Source organism: Alosa sapidissima, chromosome 1 (genome assembly GCF_018492685.1).
Source record: "Alosa sapidissima isolate fAloSap1 chromosome 1, fAloSap1.pri, whole genome shotgun sequence".
Lineage (NCBI taxonomy): Eukaryota > Metazoa > Chordata > Actinopteri > Clupeiformes > Clupeidae > Alosa > Alosa sapidissima.
The window spans coordinates 12,629,424-12,655,833 of record NC_055957.1 but is presented as its reverse complement, the minus strand read 5'-3'; the positions used below and the strand labels follow the sequence as shown (position 1 = coordinate 12,655,833).

The 26,410-nt window shown below is 40.2% G+C and overlaps 3 protein-coding genes across 4 annotated transcripts; 2 read left to right on the top strand and 1 right to left on the bottom strand.

Moving 5' to 3' along the window:
* Nucleotides 1-780: 780 nt before the first annotated feature.
* slc25a24l (solute carrier family 25 member 24, like) lies at nt 781-20,024 on the bottom strand. Of its 2 annotated transcripts, none has more exons than XM_042093943.1 (10): nt 19,559-20,024; nt 7,541-7,667; nt 7,071-7,158; nt 6,596-6,707; nt 6,242-6,400; nt 3,905-4,042; nt 3,710-3,814; nt 3,022-3,189; nt 2,715-2,853; nt 781-2,561 (listed from the first exon to the last, which is right to left on the bottom strand). In XM_042093943.1, exons 1-10 carry the CDS (start codon nt 19,628-19,630, stop codon nt 2,377-2,379), a joined length of 1,293 nt encoding a protein of 430 aa, XP_041949877.1. In that variant the 5' UTR covers nt 19,631-20,024; the 3' UTR covers nt 781-2,376. The 2 variants fall into 2 exon arrangements, with proteins under 2 accessions (XP_041949877.1, XP_041949869.1); XM_042093935.1 differs by lacking the exon at nt 19,559-20,024 and adding an exon at nt 7,776-8,767.
* On the top strand, nt 8,927-12,760 carry dnajb4 (DnaJ heat shock protein family (Hsp40) member B4). Its single transcript, XM_042093955.1, has 3 exons — nt 8,927-9,351; nt 10,213-10,790; nt 11,428-12,760. Exons 1-3 carry the CDS (start codon nt 9,141-9,143, stop codon nt 11,659-11,661), a joined length of 1,023 nt encoding a protein of 340 aa, XP_041949889.1. The 5' UTR covers nt 8,927-9,140; the 3' UTR covers nt 11,662-12,760.
* On the top strand, nt 14,731-26,410 carry gipc2 (GIPC PDZ domain containing family, member 2). The gene is made up of 6 exons (XM_042093966.1): nt 14,731-15,388; nt 20,194-20,379; nt 24,413-24,593; nt 24,998-25,110; nt 25,199-25,280; nt 25,451-26,410. The coding sequence occupies exons 1-6, from the start codon at nt 15,119-15,121 to the stop codon at nt 25,600-25,602; spliced, it is 984 nt and encodes a 327-aa protein (XP_041949900.1). The 5' UTR covers nt 14,731-15,118; the 3' UTR covers nt 25,603-26,410.

Here is a 26,410-nt window from a genome sequence, read left to right as displayed (position 1 = left end):
CGAGGATGCATCGTGGACAGGTTAACTTTCAGGTATATCTTCAATTAGCAAACCATCGCATTCGCGAACATTAGCGCTGTAGCTAACTAACTCAGCTCCTGTTTGTAGATTATGGTCAGAAAATAATGAGATGACATTCGAAAGATACAATTACATTGCTGTTATCAATTTGCTCGGTATAACCGCATTTATGTTTTCAGAAATACACCAACATTTAAACTGGCCTCCATCACAATGCTAACCTAACGGTAACATTATTTTACCTATTGATATAACATTGAACTGGTATTAAGATTAATGTACCTGCAGTAAAAACCAAGCATGTCAGAACATTCAGGCTTTTTTTGGCTTCAAGAAGAAATGGGAATTACATTTCACGTGAAAATCCTCCTACCATTATTAGACATTCTCTGCCGTAAACTAGTGTTATCTTTGTAGGAAGCATCTATCATTTTAACAACCCATTTTAGATTAACTTAACTTCCAATTTAACAAGTTACTTATGTCTTGCAGCAAGCCGCTGCGCCATCTGGTGGACAAGCTACGTAATGCCAATTCTGGAAATGCAGCCTAAATGATGTATGTTCGGTTTTCCTTTACTGAATTTGTAATTATGTATTGGCTGTCGTTCGTGTGTGTGTTTGTGTGACTCAAATGTCAAATGACACAAATGACAAATGAAATGGTTATGGGCTAAGTTGATGCAGGAGGAAGACCGCAAGGTCGAAACGTTATCTGTCAAATCATGAGAAAATAAACTCAAAAAAGAGGACCAATGAGTGTGCGAACTTTTTTCATTAAAAACTTGACCTATTTGTTCAGCACCTGGGATGTGCACAAAGTCTCGTAAGTGAACCTAAGTTGATGCGGGCCCTTGAGACCAACATACCATAAAAAAAATTGTCATACTCGGTGCTTCGGTTTAGAAAACTGCATTTTTTGGGTTTCGGGGGGCCCAGCGCCAGGACCAAAATTATTTTTTTTCGTAAAAAGCTAGTGGGGCTATGCTCACCAAGTTTCATGTGCCCCGGTGTTTCGGTGTCCCAGGGATCGTTGACAAAAAATTCAGGAAGTAGATGACAGGGGAAAAAACAAAAACTTTCACAATCCCTGCTATATAGCGGCGGTCATAATTACTGTTTGACAATGCAATTGTTAATGCGCAGTATTAACAGCAAATTGTAAAACAAAATAACAAAATGGCATGTGTGTGCCTGTGTGTGTGAGTGAGAGAGAGACAGAGAGAGAGATAGAGAGAGAGCGAGAGAATCCACTGCTTTACTACGGCAAGTCCGCAACAATTGAAATGATGCCATCTGCTGGACATGTGTATGCACACACTCTAGGCCAGAACACCAGGGGCTTTTCTCAAAGTCAAGGATGGGTCCTTCAAAGCCGCTCTTTCAAGGATGTTACGTCATCAAATCTCGCCAAGCACTGTTCCAATGTCAAGGGTGCTTTACAATTCTATCAGGTTGAGTCCTTCGTTCTGAGATTTTCGAGGATGCATGCGTGTATCCTTTGTGTGCTTGGAACACCCACAATCCTGTGCGCACTCATGGTTTTTAATAATGCACCTGCAGCTTCCTGCACACTCGCTAGTCTGTTCCATTGTGTGTTTTCCATATGCTAGGAAGAAGCCTGACCTCGTCTGTGAAGAATTCGACTCGGCAGGACTCATTCTACCAAGCACAAATCCTTGGCACAAAGCCCCAGGTTTTCCCCGGTGGAAGGTTACGATTGGTGGATTGACATTTGGTGGATTGAACTGTTTGACTCCCTGATAAAGGTTTGATGCTGAAACGTTTCAGAATTTTAAAAAAGGTTGTAAATGAGCAAACCATGAAAAGACTTTTTAACAGTTTTAAAAAAGAGAGTGCCTTGGAGTCTTTTTGTTTTGGATAATCAATGTTTCCAATTAAAAGAGAACTTCAAATATACAGCTGTTGAGTTCAGGAAGTGCTCCGTGTTAAATATTTTGTGATACGTTGACAGTAGTTGCAGATTTGTCTTAGTGAAGCATTTCACACAAGTCTGTAGACCCATACACCCAGGCACACAGACACTCACTCACACACACTGGCACACTTAGCAGTGCATAATATAACTGGCACATAATTCCACAACACATTCTATGTAGGCTATTTGGCTGTCACCAACAAAATACTTTGTTGTTGCAACCTTTTCTTAGTGAGGTAGTGCACACAAGTTTGGGACCTTGTAGAAAATATGACATATGACTTTGTGAAATTTACATGTATACATAAGCAATGTTACTGTAGTTTCAACATGGTGGTCATATTATGTACCACTACATACATGTACCGTTTACAGTCCTCACTGTTACATTTTATGCTGTTACATCAATGGGATTGTTTACTGAGAACACAGTGTTTCAAGTTTTGCTGTCAATGTGTAGTTTAGTAAGGCACATGGGACAGCTCTTACAAAACTGGTTCCCATTCCACTGTAGAAGCCTCGTAGCCCCTGTCTTTCATAAATCCCAAGAAATCCTTGAACTAGGCCCATATTTGAAGCCTGCGGTGAAAGGGAGCTGAAAGCTAAAAGGGAAATAAATGTTAATTAACCAGCAAACTCAAATTGTTTCAGCAAATATTTAGTATGTGTTGTATAGTATTGCATATATCCTTTGCATGCATTTTAGATTTGGATGCATTGTGGATTGTTTTTGTCTTGGCAATTCATCTGACAACCTTGGGCTTGCTGCTGAGTACGAATCACTGCTAATGGATAGCTGGTGGCTTGTCCAGAGGCGAATGCCACAAAGCTGAAGAAGAACCACTTTGCTTCACTGTTGTAAGCAGGGTCCCTTTTCACCCAACTCATGATGGACTAGCAGAAAAGCATGGGGAAATACTAACATGGACAACTGTTGCTGTTTGCAATAAAATTATGCATTTTATGCACCATACCAATATTACATTTATTATTAGAACACTGAACCTAAACATTAAGTCCATATTTAACAGAGAGCAGAGAGAGGTTTAAGCAGTGACTCACCTGGTGGACTGCACACTCTACACCAGCATAGGGTATCATGCAGAGAATGCTCGGCTTAAAACCTCTGTAGAAGGCTGCAGCAGACTCGTTCTGGTAAATGGCTCTTGCACATCTTAATACTCCACAATAGGATACTGCTTGTTGAAGGTTCAGCCGCACTTTCAGAACCTGCAAAGAAATAACAACAACCAACCAACAATTAACATTTGGTAATTGTCTTAACTTAAACTTGAAGATGTTTGGAACAATGCAATATTGATATATGATTCTTCGATAGAACCCAACTGATAAATCAGTGTGCCGATATTATCGGCCGATATTAGCTATTCTGTTATTCGATATTAGCTATTAGTGATCTATCGTTATTACCAGAACTTTTCAATATGCTAAATATTAGAGTACATTTTTATATTGTTTGTTAAATGAATATCGGCTGATTTATCGTTTATCAGTTTTTGAAATTCTCAAATATCAAAATCGGTATCGGTCAGACTCTATTCTTTAATAAAAGGATAAAAAAAAACGTAATTGTACATTATTTGAAAATAAAACACACATAATGTTATTGAAAGCACAAGGAAGGCATTGAAATGAGCTCTCCAATGCACCTGATGGGCCAACTCAAAGATTAACCAAGACATCTTAAAACATCCAAAAAAAATCCAGACCTGCCAATGCACTCTGATACCTCTAGAGGATAAAACACAGCATGGGCACTAGCTCCTGAAACACAACCCATTCCAAATCGCTGCTGAATAGACAGGGTTTCCCTCTGGCCCATCTGGACTTTCATCTGTTTAAAGGAGAAGGCAAATAACAGATCTTATACTGAGTGTTTGATTTGTGTGTGCGTGTGTGTGCGTGTGTGATGGCATAGCAACACCTGAGCATAGATGAGACACTGTAGGGTTGACTGTGGTGTTCCTTTCAGGACATTCACCATGTTCCCTTGCCACATAGACCTCAGGCCTCCAGCCTGTAGTTCTCTAAATCCAAGAGGGGCAGCTTTTGATCCATGGACCTAAAATGGAATGCATATCTATCCATAAGCACCAAGGGAAAACCCTGTTCTATACTCAAAGCTGATGTGTAACAACATACAAACATCTTTATTTGCCATCACAGTTCTCACAGTTTCTTTTTTCTTATTATACAACCCCAAATCAGAAAAAGTTGGGACGTTGTGTAAAATGAATAAACAGAATGTAATAATCTGCAAATCTCATAAACTCATATTTAGTTACCAAAAGGACACAGACAACATATCAAATGTTGAAAATTACACATTTTACTATTTCATGGAAAATATATGTTCATTTTGAATTTGATCCCAGCAACATTGGGACGGGGGTAACAAAATGCTGGAAAAGTTGTGTAATGATAAAAAAGGAGGAATGTACTACACAAGTAATTAGGGTAACTGGCAACATGATTGGGTAAAAGAGCATCCCAGAGAGGCAGTCTCCTAGAAGTAAAGATATAGGGGTATGCATCACTCTGTGTAAACAAATGATGGACAAATTATGAAACAATGCCATTTTAATGCTTTTTAACATGAAATTCTGAAGTATTTGGGAAGTTCATATTCTACAGTACATCATATCACTAAAATATTCAGAGAATCCAGAGAAACCTTTGCAAACTAGGGATAGAGCTGAAAAACAATACTGGATGGCCGTGGTCTTTTGGACCTCAGATGGCACTGCATTAAAACCAGGCCTGTGTCTGTAAAGAAAAACATTCTATGGACTTAGGAAAACCTCTGATAACCATTGTCTATGAGCACAGTTTGATACTCAATTCAGAAAACTTTACCATGCAACAGGCAAAATTTTATTTAGACACGATACAGAAATACCACCATCTTATCTGGGCCTGAACTTGTTTAAAATGGACTGAGGTAATGTGGGAAAAGGTCCTGTGGTTAGACCAATCAAAATTTGCAATTCTTTTTGGAAATCATGGACTCGTCTGGGCTAAAGAGGAGAGGGCCTATCCAAGCATCCAACCATTCCAACTTGTTTTGGTCCTCAATTCGAAACCCAACATAACGGTGTGGAGGTGCATTAGTGCCTACAGCATGGGCATCTTGCACATCTGACAAGGCACAATCAGTTCAGAATTATGTATACAGGTTTTGACCAACATACTGCCATCCAGGCAATGCTTTTTTCCATGGGGTACTTCCTATAAGATTATCTCTCAATGCAAATCAAACCAGCTATTTGGCTAACTGAAATAAAACCATGCCAATCTCTAGGTATGGTGAAGGGTATGTGATGATGTGGGGCTAATTTAATTCCAAAGGCCAAGGGAACTTTATCAAGATGCATATATCCTGAATCCATGAAATAACTGGCCTTTAAAATAAAAATCTGCCAATGGGAATTTAACACAGGGGGTTCCTTACTTATGCCCCCTGTATTTTAAGAAAAAACATTTATTTATTTACAATACATTATTCATTCACAAAGAAAACTGGTGCCCTTAAAGGTTGGATTTGTACTCGTTTTTTAATTAAGGTATTAAGATCAATTTCCAAAAGATTTTTTTTAATTCCTGTTGTATAAAGAACCATTTTGAGAGCTGTGATGGTAAATAAAGATGTTTCCATTGATTATTTAAAAAGGGTATGAATAATTTTGGACAGACCATTTTTCATAGAAATGTTAAAAAAGATGACAATGCTTTTTTTTTTTTTATTCCATGTTTCTACCAGATTGTCATTTTCAGTCAAAACAAACATATTGATAAAGAGAAAATCAACATTAAATCAATATTTGCCAGGGGTATGAATACTTTTGTTCTTAACTGTATATTGGTATTGGTATAGTTCCCTGTAGTTACCCCAACTATTCATTTTGCATATTGGAACCCAACAACAACACAAGAACAACTTTTACAACAGTCACCACAAATATTGCCAAAATATATTAGTCAGCTGGGTAGGTATAGTCACAACTTTGCTGATGCTGGTGTCTAAAAGGAAAGTGCGTTGACTGTAAGCCGATAAACTCACTAGTTTCAGCTTTAGACAAAAGTCTGCAATATACTTCTTCAGGCATTAAGAGCGTTATGCTCTGTACATAAACAAACAATATTACATGGTAGGCTGCATACATTTCCTTTTTGCGGTCATACTCATTTTTTTCTAACTAGCCACACATTATTAACACTTCCAAAAACTTGAGTTTGAAAAAAGCAAAACGCATGAGCTCACCTGAAGCAATGTTTTAAGACGATCAATTGGAGCAGTTACTGTTCTAGACACAGCATCTGCCAGGCCCGCGGCTAATACAAAGTTTCCCCAAACAGAGAGGTCTGCATCATCCTGAGTCATCTCTATGGGCATGGAGTGACTTTCACCAACATCAAACACCTGCAAAACATATTGGTAATCTTAAATCAAGTTACATAGTCATATTTATCAGCGGATAGTCATCCTTTCACTGTTAAGACACAGTTAACAGAATACATTAACCACACAATTCAATCAGTGTGGTTATAATGCACAAGATTAACGAGACACCAATAGAGAGAGTTGCAGTGATAATTCAAGACAATGTAGTCTTACCAGGCTGTGTCTCCAGGATGACACCAGATCTTTAATATTTTCTGCTGGATTAATTATAATGTGATGTAGGAATTCTCCCCAGTCAACAGTCATTGAACGGTCTTCATCCATCCTAGAAAACAGCAATGCGTGTGTGTGTGTGTGCATCAAAATAGATTTTCAGTTCAGTTTCACTTCATTTCAAGAGTGGTTGCAACAACAAACATAAAACACAGGATCATGCTGGAAATGTGAGTGGCATGCACACATCACCAAATCAGCTAGGTTACAGGCTAGTCACACATGTGTATAATAGAGTAATTATTTTATTTTACACTATCAATGCCATAGCTGAAAGTTATGTATTTTCTAAATGTTAATGAGTGTCGCCATTTCAGGTGGGTAACAATATGATCTTCACCACTGCCTGGTCATCATGGTGATATATAATTATCTAAAGACATTAAAGCAGGAATTAATTGGAAACCTTTCATACATTTGAATGATTTTCTTTGCATTTTGCTTTGATATTACCACACCTAACTCCTTGAATAGATCAATAATATCCTCTTGGTCAATAGCCCCTGAGTAAAAGGAAAGAAGATAAGAGAGTAAAAGATCAAGTGCATTAACTATGAGCATGGCACAGATTGCAGTCCCCTTGCAAATTACCCATTTATCACCTTTAGAATTTAAAAGCATCCATTTCTGCCTCCTTCATTCACCATTTCACTAACACACTGGGACAAGTACACAGAATTCTTTCAACCACCTCAACCACCTCAACTATTTGAATATATTAACTTTAACAATATTAGGAGTAAGCATATTACTGAGATGAGAACTTCATAAACTATTCAGTAGGCCTGAAGTAGTCAGAATAAACTGCTACATGCTGCAGTAGTCACATTAACTGCTGCATGCTTCAAAAATGAGTGAAGGAAATATTATTTCTTTGAAACTCACCACATTGATTTTTGTCAAGTGCATGAAAATGAATTTTCCATTTCCTTTCCTTGTCCATGATATAGCCCAAAAACTCTTCGTAATCTAATCGGCCATCCCTGTTTTGGTCGTAATTTTTAACAATGACCTGCAAAAAAAAAAAAAACCCAGATCACTTCTCTTCTGCCATGACGTGTTCTAGCTAAAATAAAATACAATTAAATAAAATAGGCCTACGTTTGCCTATAGGCCCCACCTGTGATTTCTCATCAGCTTGGGTAACACCAATTCTTTTCATTTCCTTTTTAAGTTCTTCCACCGATACGAACCCATCATTATTCTTGTCTAGCTTTTTGAATAACTGATGAAACTGGTCCATATTTCTGAAATTTCTGACGCAGAGTTAACCGAATTAAACACAACAACAAACTCCGTGTAATGGTGTTAGAGGTGAAATTCCATTTCTTCTGTCGCTTAGCCTATAGTTGAGGTTACAATGGTTTTCTTGCTGGCGCCGCTGAGTCATCTGCCTATCTGTTAAGCTATTGGATGCGGGGCACACACTTGGAGCAGCGTGCGAGCTGTGCTGACTGGAGCCTGTTCTTTGCGCCTACTTGCAAAGGAGTTTGCATTCCTCTTGTACAGCAGGTGGCACTGTAACTTCATTTCACCATGTGAATTCTAATGGGATGCACGCTTTCCACCATGGTTAAATCCAAAAAATATATTGTATCAGCGTTCTGCTTTTGTTGAGGGACAACACATCAAGCCATCCATGCACCAAAGATCCTTAAGGGAACGCCATAAGGGATAGGGTGGAGTTAGAAGGATCCAAAGGGCCCTGCACTGACAGAGGCCCCCCAAACATCTTGATCAACATCATTTCAGGGGCCAGAATGTCAAGTCTCAGCCCTAACTGGAGGTCAGGACATTATCGGGCCAGCATAGGCTACAGCCTTAATGCTCACACACTTGAAATATACCTGAAATGGATTAGGTAGCCTACTTTTTTCTCACTAATAGGCCTAATTTGTCAAAAGTATATCTAGGTTAAAGGAGTTTTTTTTAAAACGTTTTTTTTTTGCATGTGATGTTCCAAGTCTCCTTAGTCCATTAGCTATTGGCTGTAGTGATGCTCGGTCTCGTCTCACTATGACGGCCCATAGCCTACATCCACCTTTCACGTTTCGTGTGATTGTCGGCTACTAATAAAGGCGGAACCTGAACTATTGGGCATCAATGGATGATATCGCAGTCAGCCGAATATGGGAAATGACGTGCCTCAGCATTTACTTTCTAGAAAGAGCCTCTAGATTCCAACGAGCAATAGGTTACATACAGGGGAGGGAGCGATGGCTATTTAAAGAGGGTCATAGGAAGGGAAATAACACGAGGTCCAGAACGTTGAGTAACCGCTTCTAAACATATCAGAGGAACCGGCTGCTCAACGGGCGCTATTAAGCAGCATTCGCCTCTTGACGCCATACCCCCGGACTGCCCCTGAACACTGATTTTTTTTCCAGGACACGGACCAATATCTTACTGTTACGGTGAATCCTACTGTTACTGCCTGCAGTGTCGAAACATCAGGTTCCATCCGGCGTGGGGCCACAGCAGGGAAATGGGGAAAGATTACTACAAAATCCTGGGCATAGCCAAAGGAGCTGGAGACGAGGACATTAAAAAGGCATACAGAAAACAAGCTCTGAAATGGCATCCCGATAAAAACAAGGCTGCCAATGCTGAGGAAAAATTTAAGGAGGTTGCCGAAGCATATGATGTCCTCAGCGATCCAAAGAAACGAGAGATATATGACCAATATGGAGAGGAAGGTAGGTTTTTAATGTAGGCGAGATTAATGTTATGTTTGTAGATGATTTTAGGACCAGTTTGATACTGTACCAGTGAGGCTAGACAAGGGAGTTCATCCTTCACATCCGACATTGTTCATACAGATACGTGGTGAATAATCACAATATAGAAAATATGTGGCTGAGGTAGGCTACAATGTAGATCTTGCGTATCATGTAATAGGTAAACAAAGAGGTTTGTTGCATGTTCGTCTCGAGTCTCAACACGGCCTAGGCAATTCTAATAGAATGACCAAAAAAAAAAACCTTTGCTCTAACCTATGCATATCATAGATATGAACGCTGAACAATTGACTTTGGCTTGGATATAGTCTTTTTTAAAGTGAACAGCTCACCATAAAGCTGCCGAACTATTTTCATCTAGATGTAATTATACCCCTTGGCAGGGATGTAGTGGAGGCTAAACGCAAAATACGCAATTTACCCACCTCTGAAATGTCAGAAGTAGAGTTTATCCACCTCTTATTAGAGTTTATCCACCTCTCCAAAGAGTTTATTCACCAATTGCAACTTTTAACAGTCAAAAATCACACTATATTATCCACATTCACAATACTCATCAACACTCTAGGATTAATACCACTATTGTTATAAACATTGGACAATAGCCTCCACCATCATCAAACATGTTCTGAATGCCATTTTAAAAATCCGATACCGCATGGCGCAGTCCACCTCACCGTGACCACAGAATTCATAATTTACCCACCTCTTATTTTACTCCCTGCCCCTTGGATATACTGTATTCTTGAAGAAATTTCAGAATGCTGTGGGGTTCCATTTTTCAATGTCATTTGTATTTTCCTATATTTCATTGAATAGGTCTCAAAGGTGGAGGAGGACCCACAGATGGGCAGGGCACCAACTTCACCTACACCTTTCATGGGGATCCCCACGCAACCTTTGCAACCTTTTTTGGAGGTGCCAACCCATTTGAGATATTCTTTGGAAGGAAAGTCAATGGGCGAGATGATGATGATATGGAGGTGGATGGTGGAGATGCTTTCAGCTCTTTCCCAGGCTTCAACCTGAACGGTTTTCCACGTGATCGGCATGTGGGCCTAGGTGGGCAGACCAGGCGCAAGCAGGACCCAGCAATCCATCATGAGTTGCGGGTATCCCTAGAGGAGGTGTTTCACGGGTGCACCAAACGTATGAAAATCTCACGGAAACGCCTTAATCCAGATGGACGTAACTTAAGGACTGAGGACAAGATACTCACCATAGATATAAAACGTGGGTGGAAAGAGGGGACCAAAATCACATTTCCCAGAGAGGGTGATGAGTCACCCAACACCATACCTGCTGATATTGTTTTTGTCATCAAGGATAAGCCACATCCACACTTTAGACGGGAAGGATCTAATATAATTTACCCAGTACGGGTCAGTCTACGACAGGTAAGAGGCACTTACACTGAGATCAGTCAAATTTCCCTCAATGGTCTGAAAACCACCAGGATTTCAATATTGTGACATGACAGTGTCAGCATCCCGGTCATTAAGTCAAGTATTCAGTCACTTTTTGATGAGTTTGGAAATTATCATATTTGCAAGTGAACAGTTCTGCACTACAACTAAGTGATGCAGTTGGTAAAATGGCTCGCCTTGTCCATGGGTTGCATGGCTTTGAAATAACATACTCCCTTGAGAAAAATGGTATGTGCAGGCAAAGTTGACGGGTTAGTTATGCAATAAGCTTTCAGAAATGTGAGACTCTTTGGGCAGTGCCAAGGGAGAGTAGCCTGCCCACTCACTGGTACTGTGAGATGATCTTATATGGTTAGTTCACTGGACTGGGATTGGTCATTAATGCAATCCCTAAAGTATATTCTGCCTTAATTACACATTCACTACCTCTGAAATACAAGATGTAAGTCTATGGCACTATTATAACAAAGACTGTTACACACTAATGTGTTTATATTTGTCTAATATTAACCATTGAAATAGTGGCTTCAGGGCTTTATTTTTGTCCATTCCAGGCCTCCCTAAAAATCATATTTCCATCGTTTGTCTTTCATCTTTTGTCTTTCAGTCACTGTGCGGGTGCTCAGTCACTGTGTCAACAATAGATGGGAAAACTTGCAACATGAAGATCACTGACGTCATCAAACCTGGCATGAGGAAGACAATTGCAGGCCAAGGACTTCCATTTCCAAAGAACCCAGAGCAAAGAGGGGATCTGGTGGTGGAATTTGATGTGAACTTTCCAGAGAGTCTCCCCACTACCGCCAAGGATGTCCTAAAACGGCACTTGCCAACTTCATAAGGCAGATGTGCAATCTTGAGTGATCCCTGTTGGCTGTAGTGCATGCAGCCTCGTTCATGGACAATGTTCCTAAATCACAGTTAATCCTGATCAAGAATGTGCAATTTCTATTTTGTATCTACTCTGTTGTTTTTTTTTTTTAATACTGCATGTTACAATGGAGATGAAAGTTTAACATAAAGTCTTGAGATCATGCTGGTCATTTATAGGTCATCCCATGTTAAGTCAGACAATATTTGACATTCATGGCTTTTGTCTTATTTTTATAATAATATATGTCACAGTTTCCTACCTGGAACTAAAAACCAAACCATGGTAACAACGAGTTACGAGTGGTAACAACCACACTTTGAAAATATAGTTTAAACTTTCCAAATAGGAAAGTTAAGAATGTTAGGCCTGCTACATATTAGATTTACAAAATGTACTAAATTTGGCCAAAAGTTATCTGCACTCTCCTGATTTAAGTCAGCTGTTATCATTAAGCTAAATTATTGATTACATTGTTGATTCTTAAATCCGGGTTGTTATTTTGTGCTGTGTCAAATATCTGTTGCCTTTTAACTCTTCTTGTCATGTCTTTTTTTCTTCTCTTCAGTTGTACATGCACATATAGTTCTTCCATCTCTGCTTGGCCAGTTACAATTTAAAGCACCATGATGAAAACCTTTCTGTGTTTCTAAAGGCCAAGGGCCTATAAGTATTCTTTTATAATTCCCATGTTATTCTTTAAATAAAAACATGGTTTCTGGACATCAGAGAACTGAACAGACCTAGGTTTCAGTCTTCCTGTTTTTCTACAAGAGTATCCTGTATTTGTGACCTCTGATTGGTTCCTTATTTGACCAACTGGCTTTCATAATGGTCTTTTTAATACCTTGCTTTGTGTTAGAGATACTGTATGTGTTGTTTGACAGGGAATATATAAAAAGTTTACCCTGTAAGCTCTTTTTAACTCAACATGGAATGATCAGCTTGTACAAATGCTTCGTTAGTCTTTCACACAAATGTTGATTGTGATATACTGTGGATAATGTGTGTCTCACACATGAAACAGACCATTAAGGTATTTGAAAATAAAGTCATGCAAGATACTGTATGTTTTAATCTCAGCATCTTGTGGTGTTCACAACAATGAATATTTTTTTCTATTTAAAAATAGAAAGGTTATGGCTTAACAAAATACATTTTAACAGTGTTTTAATTGTGCTATATGTACTATATAAATTAAACTTACTTATATACTTACTTACTTAACTGCTTCATGTCAACCCAAAAAAACAGTTAAAAGTAAACTAAAAAGCTTATTAAAAACTCTAGACCCATGAACCCATAACATGAAGTTCTTAAACCTTTGTCATTGATGTAAAGCATGTGGGCTGTATGATTGCAGAGAGACATATTGTGTAAATTCAGTCATCACCATGTACATCAGCTTGTTACCAGTACTAAAAATATTTAATAGACAAAGTGACTGCCCAGGGTGTCCTCATTCCTCAGTGCAAACTTAATTGTTTAAGCATTTCAACATTGTTAATTTAATGCACTATCAATACCTTGCCCAAAGTTAAGAAAAGGGTGATGGAATACTGATAGGACTGATTTTACTAATACTGAATTGATAATTCAGACCTTTCACTGATATTAGAATAGAATAGGTCTTTATTGTCATTTTTCTAGGTACAACGAAATTTGAAGTGCTCTCCAGTCAGTGCATCATTAATTGAGTCCAGAAAAATAGAATTTAAGTGCTAGTACTTAAAAAAGAATAAATAGACACATATAAGAGTATTAGCACCATAAATTGGGCAGCCGTGGCCTACTGGTTAGCGCTTCAGACTTGTAACCGGAGGATTGCCGGTTCGATCCCCGACCAGTAGGCACGTCTGAGTGCCCTTGAGCAAGGCACCTAACCCCTCACTGCTCCCCGAGCGCCGCTGTTGTTGCAGGCAGCTCACTGCGCCTCACCTCACTGTGCTCACTGTGTGTGTTTCACTAATTCACAGATTGGGATAAATGCAGAGACCAAATTTCCCTCACGGGATCAAAAGAGTATATATACTTACACTTACTATAAACAGTATGACCATCCTACAACATCTACAGACACTATACTAAGGCCCAAAGTAAACCTAAGAAATCACAAATAACTGGATTCTGATGTAGTGTGAGTCCCTAAATGATGGCATTTATGTTTAAGTTTTTTTTTTATTATTGATATATCTTTTTTTAACATGTAGGCCTACTCTTTTGTAAGAACTTTGGATAGGCCTACCAATAACATATCAATACATGAGACCACTTCACACTTTCTTTTGCATTTGGTTATGTTCAGTCATTCAGCAGTGCTGCTATGAGATATTTTCATTCCAGAGAATAGCCTATGGTAGTAAAACTTTAAAATAGCTCTGAAATAATGTGAAAGAGTCTACTGCTGCCTCCCCTCTACCAGGGTGTAGCCTACCAAAGAGGTATAGCCTACCAGCAGGTGACGCTCTAACGTCCGTAGCCTTGCTTAGGCTTTACACTGTCTTACTTTATTCAGTTATTGTGGCAGGATCATACTAATAGAGAATGGATAAAATGCCTTTTCTTGAAACATGATTGGCTATAGCCTGTTGGGACAATGAGGGTTTATTTTTGAAATTAGACTATTTATGAAAATGTAGGCATTTTGGGCAATAATCTCGGAAATATAAATAAGCTATTATTATTATGTTATGGAATTTAGCAGACCTTTTTTTAAGCCTACCAACACATGTTGCTTACAGTTGTGACGTTATTGGTGAGTTATGGGTAGGCTACCCTATCAATTGCAATTCACGTGTTTTATGTAAGGTTTTCCTTAATAAACAAGTAAAAGATGGGTTGACAACTACCCCTTGCTTAGGGCCTCGAAAGCGAGGGGCATCTACCAACATTCAAATTATAGGCATATGTGGCACACGCCCACTTTGATGGGCAGGGTATTTTGTGTAGGGCCCACAAATTTGAAGAGGAGTTTTCAGCTGAGACCTACACTAACCCTGTGACTAACTAAAAAAGTGAAGGTCCACAGTTGCGTAATAGCCTATAGTGCATCGGCTAGCTAGCCTACCTGACACAGGTAAATAGTTTCTGTGTGACGTAGGCTATAGACTGTTCACTTTACTGTTCTCATCAGGACTCAGCACACTGCGCCTGCGTTCTCAGCATTTTGGAACAGTGTCGCTATTGTTTGCGAATCAACAGCTTGCGAACATAGTTTATGGTAGATAGGAAACCAAAAAGGTATTTGACGTTGCTATTTCAAATGTATTTTATCCTTTAAAGTCCTTTTCAGAGCTAACGGAGAATCGCCCAAGTGGAGTTTCAAGCGTAGGAAAAGGAAGATTTGCTACAGGTTGTTTTCAAATGTTCTAGATCGGTCCGCGTAGGCTACCTTCGTGCCCCCTGTGGATTTACTTGAACAGCGAGAATGCCTTTGGGACTGAGGAAAAAGAAAAACAAATCAAAAGAAAGTTCTAATTTGGTTGAGAATGAAGAGGTTGACGGAGTTGGAGGAAGCGCCAGCAAGTCTTCCGTGAATGGTGGCGGATTGCCACCTCCACCTGCCAGCCTGCGACCGAAACTGGTGTTTCACACTCAGCTCGCCCACGGGAGTCCTACTGGCAGGATTGAGGGATTCACGAACGTGAAAGAGCTTTACAGCAAAATAGCCGAGGCGTTTAATTTAAGCCCACCAGAGGTAACGCATAGCCTATATTGTTTGTGTATGACAGATCTAAGCACTAGCAGGTGTTTTAGGGGTTTCTGTTGATCTTTACTAAACTGTGAGCTGTCTGGGGAGTGCTTTTCATTATTTGCCCGAGGCATGAGGTGTGTTCGCGACAGGCGCGCCCTGGCACAGTAGGCTAATCCACGCATGTAAATGAATGATGACTGGGTGAATCTTTCTGTCCAAGAGGAAGCAGCAGACATACAGTCTTTATAACCTTAGAAAAACACCATGAACTTATATACCCCCTACTATTTTACAACATTTGCCTGAATCCAATGTGCCATATAGGGGCCTAAATCTGAATTTGTAATGGATAGTTACAGTAGCCTATCTATTTTGCTATTTTTTTTTCACAAGGTCATAGAACTTTTAACTTTGAAGCTATGTAGAGAGCTTACAGTCTGCCTGATGGATTTGATTTAGACACTGTCAACAAGTGAATGTTTCAAGCCAGTGTGCAAAATGAGAGGTCCTTTTGAATTCTCTTTGAGTGACATGGCTCCTTTGTTTGCCGAAGTTGGACCAGATAGACTGAGCAGTCTGTTCCACTATCAGCCTGTGCCACATTTACCCCCCCCCCCCTTTACATACACACACTGTCCAATTTCACTTGGAGGATTCAGTCTATACACTAATGTCAAGGGACCGGAATCACTTATTCCAGGTAGACTGTGATCCATCAGGGAGTTATATTTCCATGAGTTAATTAATGACGAAATAAATTGCAGGGCATTTGGCACCAGCATTTTATTTGAAGTGGTGTGTGTATACTGTAACTGAAGTCCTCATCCCCACAGGAAGTCCCTAACGTCCTGCCCAGTAGACACAGCCTTAGACTGATAAAGACCACTTCCCTGCCTCTCTAGGGATCTATACCAGCCAGCACGCTCTCTTTTTTGCTGATGTATTTGGGGGCATGCAGGCCTATATGAGTGCCTCTAATTGAAGATATTTGACATAACAGAAATGTCAGATGCTTCTTTTGCTATTTGATCCGAGAGTGTTTCATAAACACAAAGCACCTCAGGATTTTTTAGTTCTTCTTAATCTTGAGTTTTATGGGTTAGACAGATTGGAAACAACCTATTTTTGGCAGACTGTAACAAGTCTAATTCTTCCTTTATCTGTCATGTACTATAGCATAACTAAACATGTGAAAGTCACCTCTATGACGGCATGCCTTCGTTGACCAGTCCAAGGGAGAGGACCAGGCAGGTGTGGTCCACCGCCAGGCAGGTGTGGTACACCTGCACAAATTGGTTTGTTTTACTGCTTAGGGCAAAGTCTGTTTATGGCCTCGGAGACTGACATACAAATATGTGGTAACATGACTCCCAAGCATTTTATGTCTTCAATGGACATGGACTCACCCAGTCATTTGTTTAGTGTTTGAATGTTGAAGTAGACTAGTTTTCTGTACAGATCCACCACTCTGTTTTCATGTAGGTCTCCTTTGTTTTTGAATGAAGGCCCTCTTTGTGCAAAAGCCTATAGTAGTCAAATGGTTAGTTTAATTCACATCCCTAAAAACACTAATTTAACAAAAGGTAAACATGTAATTGACATGTGAGTCTACAACAGATTGCTTAGGATTTGAAGGTCGAGTAAAATTATCTCTCTGTTAAGACATCTCTGGTTGTTGCTTTTAGGAAGCAGTGAACACGTGATTATAATTCTGCAAATAAAATATTTGCAAAGCAGCTGGAAAGATGCTTTCCACAAGAGTTGGTATTATGGGATGTACACTAGTGTGTACAGGGCTTCACTGGTTCCTGTTGTGTGTAGGGCATGCAAATAAATTTATTTAGGCCTGAAAAACTTTTTGATGTAAAGCTCATATGCTAAAAGTGTTTTGAAGACATGTTGCACAAGTAGATTTTTAGACATGATTTAAAGCCAATACAGAACTCATCCTGAGATATGAGATGTGATATCTGATTTGCTGAGACAGTAAAAAGGTATTGCCAATTTTATGTTGATTATTTAACCTCACCTACCTCTGCTTGAAAGAAACCATTGGAAAGGCATTTCAAGTGTCAGCATGCTCTGATGTAGGCCTACAGGTTTGCACAGCATCAAGCAATTCTCAGGTCTGTGTATTCCTGTTTGTGTGTGTGTGTGGGTGTGTTTCACCCTTAGCTTCTGTTCCCAGTTGTGAGTTATAGGTGTTTATTTCCCTATATTTCCCTGTTTATTCTTTTCCAAAGAATAAATAGTTGACAAGTTCTTGCTTGGCCAAGTTCAAGAAGAACGATCATTTTCACTATGTGTATTTATCAAGTGTTATAGTAATAGTTATGGTTTTGGAGAGCATCAAGTGAAATATGTAGACAAATATGGGAGATAAATATTACCTAGATACTTATTCATTGTTCGTCCTTTTTAAGTTCTCCATTCAGGTCAATTAATAACATTGCATGTAAGGTGTGTAAAGTGCCCGTTTCATCACTATATTAGCCGGCAAGTCAAATGGTTTCCTTTAATGATTGATTACATTATGACATGACTTCCTCTTAAGAGAATGTTCTCTAGTTACAAAAACCTGCTAACTTTTGTTTTGTCAGCATTTACAGTGTTGCAGCTTTGTTAATCATTAAAACCTTGATCCTATTAAAGCAAATGTTTTACACCTTATTTTTCCTATGATATTAATTCACAGCCTTTGTGTCCCTTTGTTGGGCCTTTGGATAGGCTCATTCTTTTGTTTCTGTTCAAAAGAGAGAGTTTGAGTGGTGTCCGCGGTCCAAAAATAGCGTCCAGTTGCCAAAGAAACCAGTCAGTCTACAGCATGAGGGAGTTAGTAGAGCTGTCATAGTAAAACTGTGATGAACATTATAATTTGAAAGTGTCAGTCCAAATAATTTCCAGATAATCAGCAGAAGATTTTGCATTTTGAATTACTGATGTGATTTTAGGTTTTCTGGGCCTGTTGCCTTTTATTCAGGTAGGACAGTGAAGAGTGACAGGAAGCAAGTGAGACAGAGATGAGGTGAGATTGGGAAATGACCGCAGGTCGGGTTTAATTCCAGGGCCCCGTGGGCACTTGGACCTGAATGTGCACGGATGCTATAGCAACTTGGGCCACAGCCCCGATATGATATGTTGATATGTTCAATAAAAAAGGAGAGAATGAATAGCGACATGCCATGTACTCTACAACTGATATCAAATGGTTGGTTCTGGGGATGGACAAACGTAGGGTCAATCCTTGTGAACTAATCCACTCAGTTTGTCCAGACAGGTTTCAGTAACAAAAAAACAGTTTCAGCTGTCTGGAGCTGAGCTGGAAAGATTTGGCAGAGTTCATTGCTCGGCTAACAGCGGGTTATGTTTGTGAGAGAGAGTCAAAGTCATACAGGAACGAGGAGGTGCAGTAATCACCTGAGCTGTGCTCTTCTCCCAGGCAACAATGTGGGCTGTGCCTTATGAAGGAAAAAAACATAACTGCCAGTTGGGAACCAGGGAGAACTAACTGTGTGTGTGTGTGTGTGTGTGTGTGTGTAGAGTGAGAGAGTCAGTGTGATGTAAGATGCTTCCTTGGTAACGGCGAGAGTAGGCGTCTGTCGTGAAACCACCCACACACTTGCGCACAAGATGTGCTAGCTTTTGCAGTTTGCCAGGATTAGGCTGTGGAGTAGCCCATCTACTTATTCCACCCACCCCCCACCCCCACACAGCCTGTTTGTGTTTCTGTCTCCCTCTCCACCTCCTTTTCGCCTTAGGGATTGACACGGTCTTCGTACCTTTATGCGTTTTCTGTTAGACCCGTGACTCTTTGTCATTCTGTGTTTCTTTCTGTCTCTCACTCCCTCTTTCATCTCATCTCAGTCTCTTTCTTCTATCACTCTTCCATACTCTCAAACCCCCCTGTCCCCCAGCTCTCTGCTGCTCCCCCTTAATCCCAGTCTGTTTTTATGCTCTGGTAACCCGGGGCAACGCTCCTGTGTCTGTGTCAGCTGATGTGTCCACAGCACCGGCTGTACACAACACAAAAGGGGCCGAGAAAACAGGCTGGTTTTGTCTGGAGCCTCTGTGCCACCAAAAGGTTCTGCGCTGAACTTGCACACAGCACCGGTCAGCTTTTCCCCCTACCGGATACAATTGCTCTTTACGTAACTGATCAAAGGTTAGTCTTACCTGAAAAGTCCTCCAAAGATCTTTGGTCAGGCAAATGCCATAAAAAAACATCAGACTCCCAGCTGTCAGCATAGACTGATCATAGTGATTCTTGTTGCTTTGTGGGTCTATATTGGTTCTCTTGGAGGGAGAGTGGAATAACTAATCTTCTGGAAGTTTCCTTCCTCCTGTGCTTTTTTTACTGCCCTCTTCATTTGCTACCAGGACTTAAATTGGGAAACAACTGTCATGTTGCCTCTGATCATGTTTTGTGGCCCCCTCTGCCAAAAGGTTACGCTCTAAGGTGTGATGCCAAATTTCTGAATCAGAGGCACAGCCCAGAAGGTCACCTTATCTGCTGTTACAGGATACACTGAGAGAGTGTGGGGTGCTGTTGATCACTGCATAGCTATGGTGTCAATGAAACAAAAATAACACACACACACACACACAATGCCTGTATCATCCCATTTCATCCCACCTCTTGTGAAAGTCCCTATTACTCATGCCCTCAAAGCATAGCACCCAATAGGGTACATACAAGTACCATATTCAACCTCTTGCCAAAACAAATCAGGATCTTAACTGTTTTAGTATTAGATGGAATTCAAGTTATTTAGATCTGTGAAACTGAACATGCCTCCCTTTTCCCATAGATTTTATTTTGCACCCTGAACACCCACAAGATTGATATGGAGAAGCTTCTGGGTGGGCAGATCGGCCTGGAGGATTTCATCTTCGCTCATATCAAAGGGCAAAAGAAGGAAGTGGAGATTTTCAAGGCCGAGGAAGCCTTGGGGCTCACCATCACAGATAATGGAGCTGGTTATGCCTTTATCAAGGTACTTTGAGATGATCCTCCCTAAATATACAGCTGGTCTATTCTTAGGCTGATATGAACACAAATTAGCTGTTAACTAGATGTACCGCAGAGCGGTACAAAATATGACCGCCGCCCAGTCCAGCACATTTTTTCCACAAAAAGAAATCACGCTGAAAGGCCTATATGATTCTAACTGTCTCACTAAATTGCATTATCCACACTCAATTCTCACTGGTATCTGCTAGACAACAAGTACCAAAACATGATTAGTTCATAGATTTTACATGTAAAATTCATTTTATACAACCCCACCTCCATCTTGCCTGTTTATAATTCTGAGAAATTCTTGATTGTTTGTGTTATGTTTATGTTATGTGTGTGTGTGTGTGTGTGTGTGTGTGTGCGTGCGTGCTTGTGTTTGTGCCTGCGTATGTGCCTGTGCATGCAAGCGTACATATGTCTACTGTGTGAGTATGTGTCATACGTATGATTACTGTGAATGTATGTGTGTGTGTATCTGTGCACATGTGTGCACATGAAATGGGTTAACATGACCCCTGGAGGCAAACATACGGAAAAAAATGGTCATCCTAGGCCCTACAGTTCTCAAGATATTCACAGAGAACTGTGTCTGCCCTACCCTCCTTTCGGGGGGTCCAGTCCAGCGGGGGTACAGATCAAAACGAAAAATGACGGTTCCATGCTATCCATGTGGGAGTACATGCCCACCAAGTTTCGTGTACCCCGGTCTTTCAGTGTCCCGGGAATCCTTGTTGGTGTACGTCACTAAATGAACACATAAATTATTTTATTGTAAGGCCCCCCATGAACGAAAGTACACAAAACTTGCATTCGGAGGGTGTCATAATGATCCTACACTTTTAATTTTGTGCAGTTTTGACCTTGTCAGCCAGAGATATTGTGATGAAAACACCAATTTTTTTGCTTTTTAATTTAACTAGGTGGCGCTATACATGAAATAAGTGGTAATGGGATGGGTTGACATGCCCCCTTAAGACCAACATACATAAAAAAGATGGACCTCCTAGGCCCTACGGTTCTCGAGATATTCACAGAAAACTGTCTCCGGCCACCTACAGGCCAGTTGGTGTATAGTAACATAAATTAATTTATTGTGTGGCCCCCCATGAACGGAATTCCACAAAACTTGGCGTGCATACAGAGGGTGTCATAATGATCATACACTTCCAATTTCGTGCAGTTTTGACTATGTTAGGTCACAGATACCTTCAATTACAACACCTCATTTTTACTTTTTTGTGTTTAACTAGGTGGCGCTATACATGAAATGAGTGGTTATGGAATGGGTTGACATGGCCCCTTGAGATCAACATACAAAAAAAAAATGGTCCTCCTAAACCCCACGGTTTTCGAGATATTCACAGAAAACTGTGTCTGCCCTACCCTCCTTTCGGGGGGTCCAGTCAAGCGGGGGGGTTACAGATCAAAACGAAAAACGATGGTTTCATGCTATCCATGTGGGGTTACATGCCCACCAAGTTTCGTGTACCCCGGTCTTTCAGTGTCCCGGGACTCATTGACGGAAATTTGGGCATGCGAAAAAGAAAAAAAAAAAAGAAAAATCTGACTAAACCTATATGACCGCCGCTTCGCTGCACGGCGGTCATAGTTAGTATGCCAGATCATACTAATTAACAGCTAATGTGCCTCCATGTCAATCGTAGAAAAATCACACTATATAAGCACTATGTGCTTACATAAAATACTGTCAATATGTTTCCCCACAAAGGGGTGAGTAAAAAGTATGCATAACAAATCAGTTATTTCAGTAAACATTGTTTTGATATTGGTAAAAGAGTACTGTGATGTGGGTGATGGCAGTATTTGAGTCTAGATGGCTGTTGGGTAGGTCCGTGGGTAAAAGAGGGAAAGGGTGCCTCTCTGTGTTGCTCAGGGAGCACTGCATTCATCACACATGACTAACCTGTATTTGCATCTTAAAAGCAATGGAAATGTTTTATTTAAACATTTTCCGTAGCCTTTATATTGAAACATTTGCATGACCATGCTGTGGTAATTAGAAGACTGCATTGTAAATTAGTTTCTTTTAAATATATGTTCCAAGCATGAACAACACATTATTTTTTCTTTTTCATTTTTCTTTATAATCCAACTATATTTAGTATTGTCACCTTAAAAGTTAGCCTGGCGGGGCCATCCTATATCATTGAGATGTATAGTCTGGCATCGAACCATTCACCTCGCTTAATCCAAGGGGCGGGCAGAGAATTGTCTTTCAAACTGCCTAGGCATGCAATAGGCCAGCGCTACGACCATATCCGTATCCGGTCGGCAAAACGGCAAATACATTCTTCTTCGAAAGTAATGACTTAAGTGCATTGTGTTGCTCAACTTTCAAAGAAAAGCACAAGTCCAACTCCTCCAAAGTTGACGCCAACGCCGATTCAAACAACCGCTCTTTGTTCGCCATAGCCACCTTCCTTGTTGTTCACAGTCGCAGGACTGTCGTTATCCTGTTAAGCCCGCCTTAAGACTCTCTAAAATAGAGCGCTGTGATTGGAGAACATCCACGGTGCTAAGCCAATAGAAATCCCTATGGTTCGATACTAGACGTACAGGCTGAGCAAATTAATTTGCCGCCACTAGGGTGCGTCTAGATTTCTATGCTACTTAAAAGTATGAATTATCAATAAAGTTTTCATTATAGCAAATAATACATCAATATCACATTTGATTTGTAATGTATTGAATTGTTTCAATCAAGGCAAGCGTCATATATTAACAACTGATAACTAAATGTACCGCAGAGCGGTACAAAATATGACCGCCGCCCGGTCCAGCACATGTTTTCCACAAAAATAAGTCACGCTGAAAGGCATATATGATTTTAACTGTCTCACTGAATTGCATTATGCACACTCAATTCTGACTGGTATCTGCTAGACAACAAGTACCAAAACATTGATTAGACCCAGCTCTTTAGAGAACATCTACTCTCATAGCAACACTTACAACAAGTCTTACTGATCCTAGCACTCACCAGCCGTTTTAAACTGACAAGTAACTGTTAAAAACAGCACTCACCGACGCACTTATTCTTACTGTACTCTAATGTTTTTTTTTTAAACTGTCCTAAAATTGTGAGAATTGTTCTAAAACTTACTGTTTACCATGTTGTTAGTCGCTTTGGTTAAAAAGCGTCAGCCAAATGTAATGTAATGATTAGTTCATAGATTTCACATGTAAAATACATTTTATACAACCCCACCCCCATCTTGCCTGTTCATAATTCTGAGAAATTCTTGAATTGTGTGCATGTGTGCATGTACATGTTTATGTTTATGTGTGTGTGTGGGTGGGTGTGCGTGCATGTGCATGTGCTTGTGGGTTTGCCTGTTTATGTGCCTGTGTGTGTGCATGTGCATGCATGTGTATATATGTCTACTGTGTGAGTATGTGTCATACGTAGGATTACTGTGAATGTATGTGTGTGCGTGTGTATCTGTTTATGCACATGTGTGCATATGGAATGGGTTTACATGACCCCTGGAGGCAAACATACGCAAAAAATGGGTCATCCTAGGCCCTACGGTTCTCAAGATATTCACAGAAAACTGTGTCTGCCCTACCCTCCTTTCGGGGGGTCCAGTACAGCGGGGGGGCTACAGATCAAAACGAAAAACGATGGTTCCATGCTATCCATGTGGGGTTACATGCCCACCAAGTTTCGTGTACCCCGGTCTTACAGTGTCCCGGGAATCCTTGACGAAAATTTGGACATGCGAAAAAAAAAAAAAAAAAAAAAATCTGACTAAACCTATATGACCGCCGTTTAGCTGCGCGGCGGTCATAATAAATCACTCCTAACATGACTTGTGCTACTCATTGGTAATGTTTACTTCTACTTCACCTTGTTTACTTTTGTCCTGACTTATTTGTATAATCCAATCGACTGCATTGTGACCCTGTTAAGGATATGTTCACTGTCTGCATGACCCACACTGTGGATAATGATTTGTGTGTATGATATTGTGTTTGTGTGTGTTTAGCGAATTAAAGAGGGCAGTGTAGTGGATACCGTGAAGGTGATTTGCGTGGGTGATCACATTGAGTGCATTAATGGGAAGAACATTGTGGGCACCCGTCATTACGAGGTGGCACGCATGCTGAAGGAGCTGCCCAAAGGAGAGGCCTTCACCCTCAAACTGGTGGAGCCCATGAAAGCCTTTGGTAAGTTAGTCTAAAGGACACAGGACTATAATGAACTATTAAAAGGAGAAATCTGGCGAGTTTTCACATACTATAGATCTCCATTTTTCAAGGTCACCGAGTACTAATGCAGCCAGGCAGCTACAGCGGTACACTCTGGGGGCATGTCCAGTGTACATGCCCCCAGAGTGTAGCGCTGTAGCTGGCTGGCTGGGTTAGTTGCTGGCTGTAGCAACTCGAGCTAAGTAAAACCGATTGTTTTTGGGGTTTTTTCCGTACCGACAGTACTTGGTGACCTCGAGAAATGGAGATCTATGTGAAAACTCGCTGGATTTCTCCTTTAATAATATAAACTATCCTACTAATAACTATTATCATTTTGTTTGGAAATAACAGCATTGCTTTATAATGTCTTATGTTTGTAGATATGTTGGAGCCCAGGTCAAGGGGAGCCAAACCTGCTGGGGAAAACAAAATTGCCTCTGGCAGAGGAACCTTGAGACTGCGCTCTAAAGGACCCGCCACGGTTGAGGAAGTGGTGAGTATTACTGGCAGTATTCATTGCTCTGTTAATTTGTTAGCGCGCCATCATTTAATCTTTGATGACTGACTTGAATTGTCCTCAGCCAACGGAGTTTGAGGAGAAAGCAGTGAAGAAAGTGGATGATCTTCTGGAGAGTTACATGGGAATCCGTGACACAGAGCTGGGTAAGTGGCACTGGCTGCAATTCTGGGACTTGGTTTTTGGTTAAACATCCTGATGTTTTACCATAGCAAGGAAGTTGGAGATCATGTGTATGGTTTGTAAGTGCCATATTCTAGCTAATGTAAAAAAAAAAAAACACAGGAGTTCTGAGACTCTGCATTCTATTTTTCAGCTGCCACCATGGTGGAAGTGGGTCGAGACAAGAATAACCCAGACGAGTTTGCAATGGCTTTGGATGAAACTCTCGGTGACTTTGCCTTCCCAGATGAGTTTGTGTTTGATGTTTGGGGAGCCATCGGTGATGCCAAGCAAGGACGCTTCTAAGGCCCTGTGGCCCTTTCTGACTGACTGAGTGCGGTCAATGGGATTCTGTCTTGTGTGCACACATAGAGTGTAGTCCTGCAATAGTGATTCTCAGACATCATGCTATATTCCAAGTGTACTTATACCTGAGCTCTGATCGGCACAATGGACCCTCACTGAATATTCATTATGCCTCTGCTCTGGCATGCGCAAATTTCTTTGACTAAACTGAACTGGAGGAATTTTATAGCAAGGGAGAAATATATTGCTTTTCTAAGTTAAGAATGTGGAGGTTCAGCAGCACTTCCGTCCAAGTCATCACACTGAAATTAGAGTCCGCATTTGTTGTATGGTTTCACATTTTCACTTTGTATCTGATGATATCCCCATGTCTGTATAACCATAAGTCTTACTTTTATCTGCACATTCCTAGCAAACAACAGCTTTTTCCCCCTTAAATGTTTTATGTTTGTATTGTTATGATATCTGCCACAGTGAATAGGCTAGCTCACACTAGCTCTGGATTTGTGGGAAAAGTATGATAGTGGTGGTTCAGTTAAATTATATAATGTGAACTTTTGTTTAGTGTTCCTGAAAATATATGATTTTGTAGAAATTTAGCCATGGAAGGGGGATAAAAAGGGTTTTTTAAAACTAACAACTTGTTATTGTTTTTTGTACATAGTGCTGACCTATAATTTTGATTTGATAGACAAACGATTATATTTTTGATCTTTTAATTTATTTGTTGATTTAAATGGTTATAAGATGTATGGAAAAGGAAAACATTTTATTGTCAACAATTAAATAAACCTAAGCACTTGAAGCT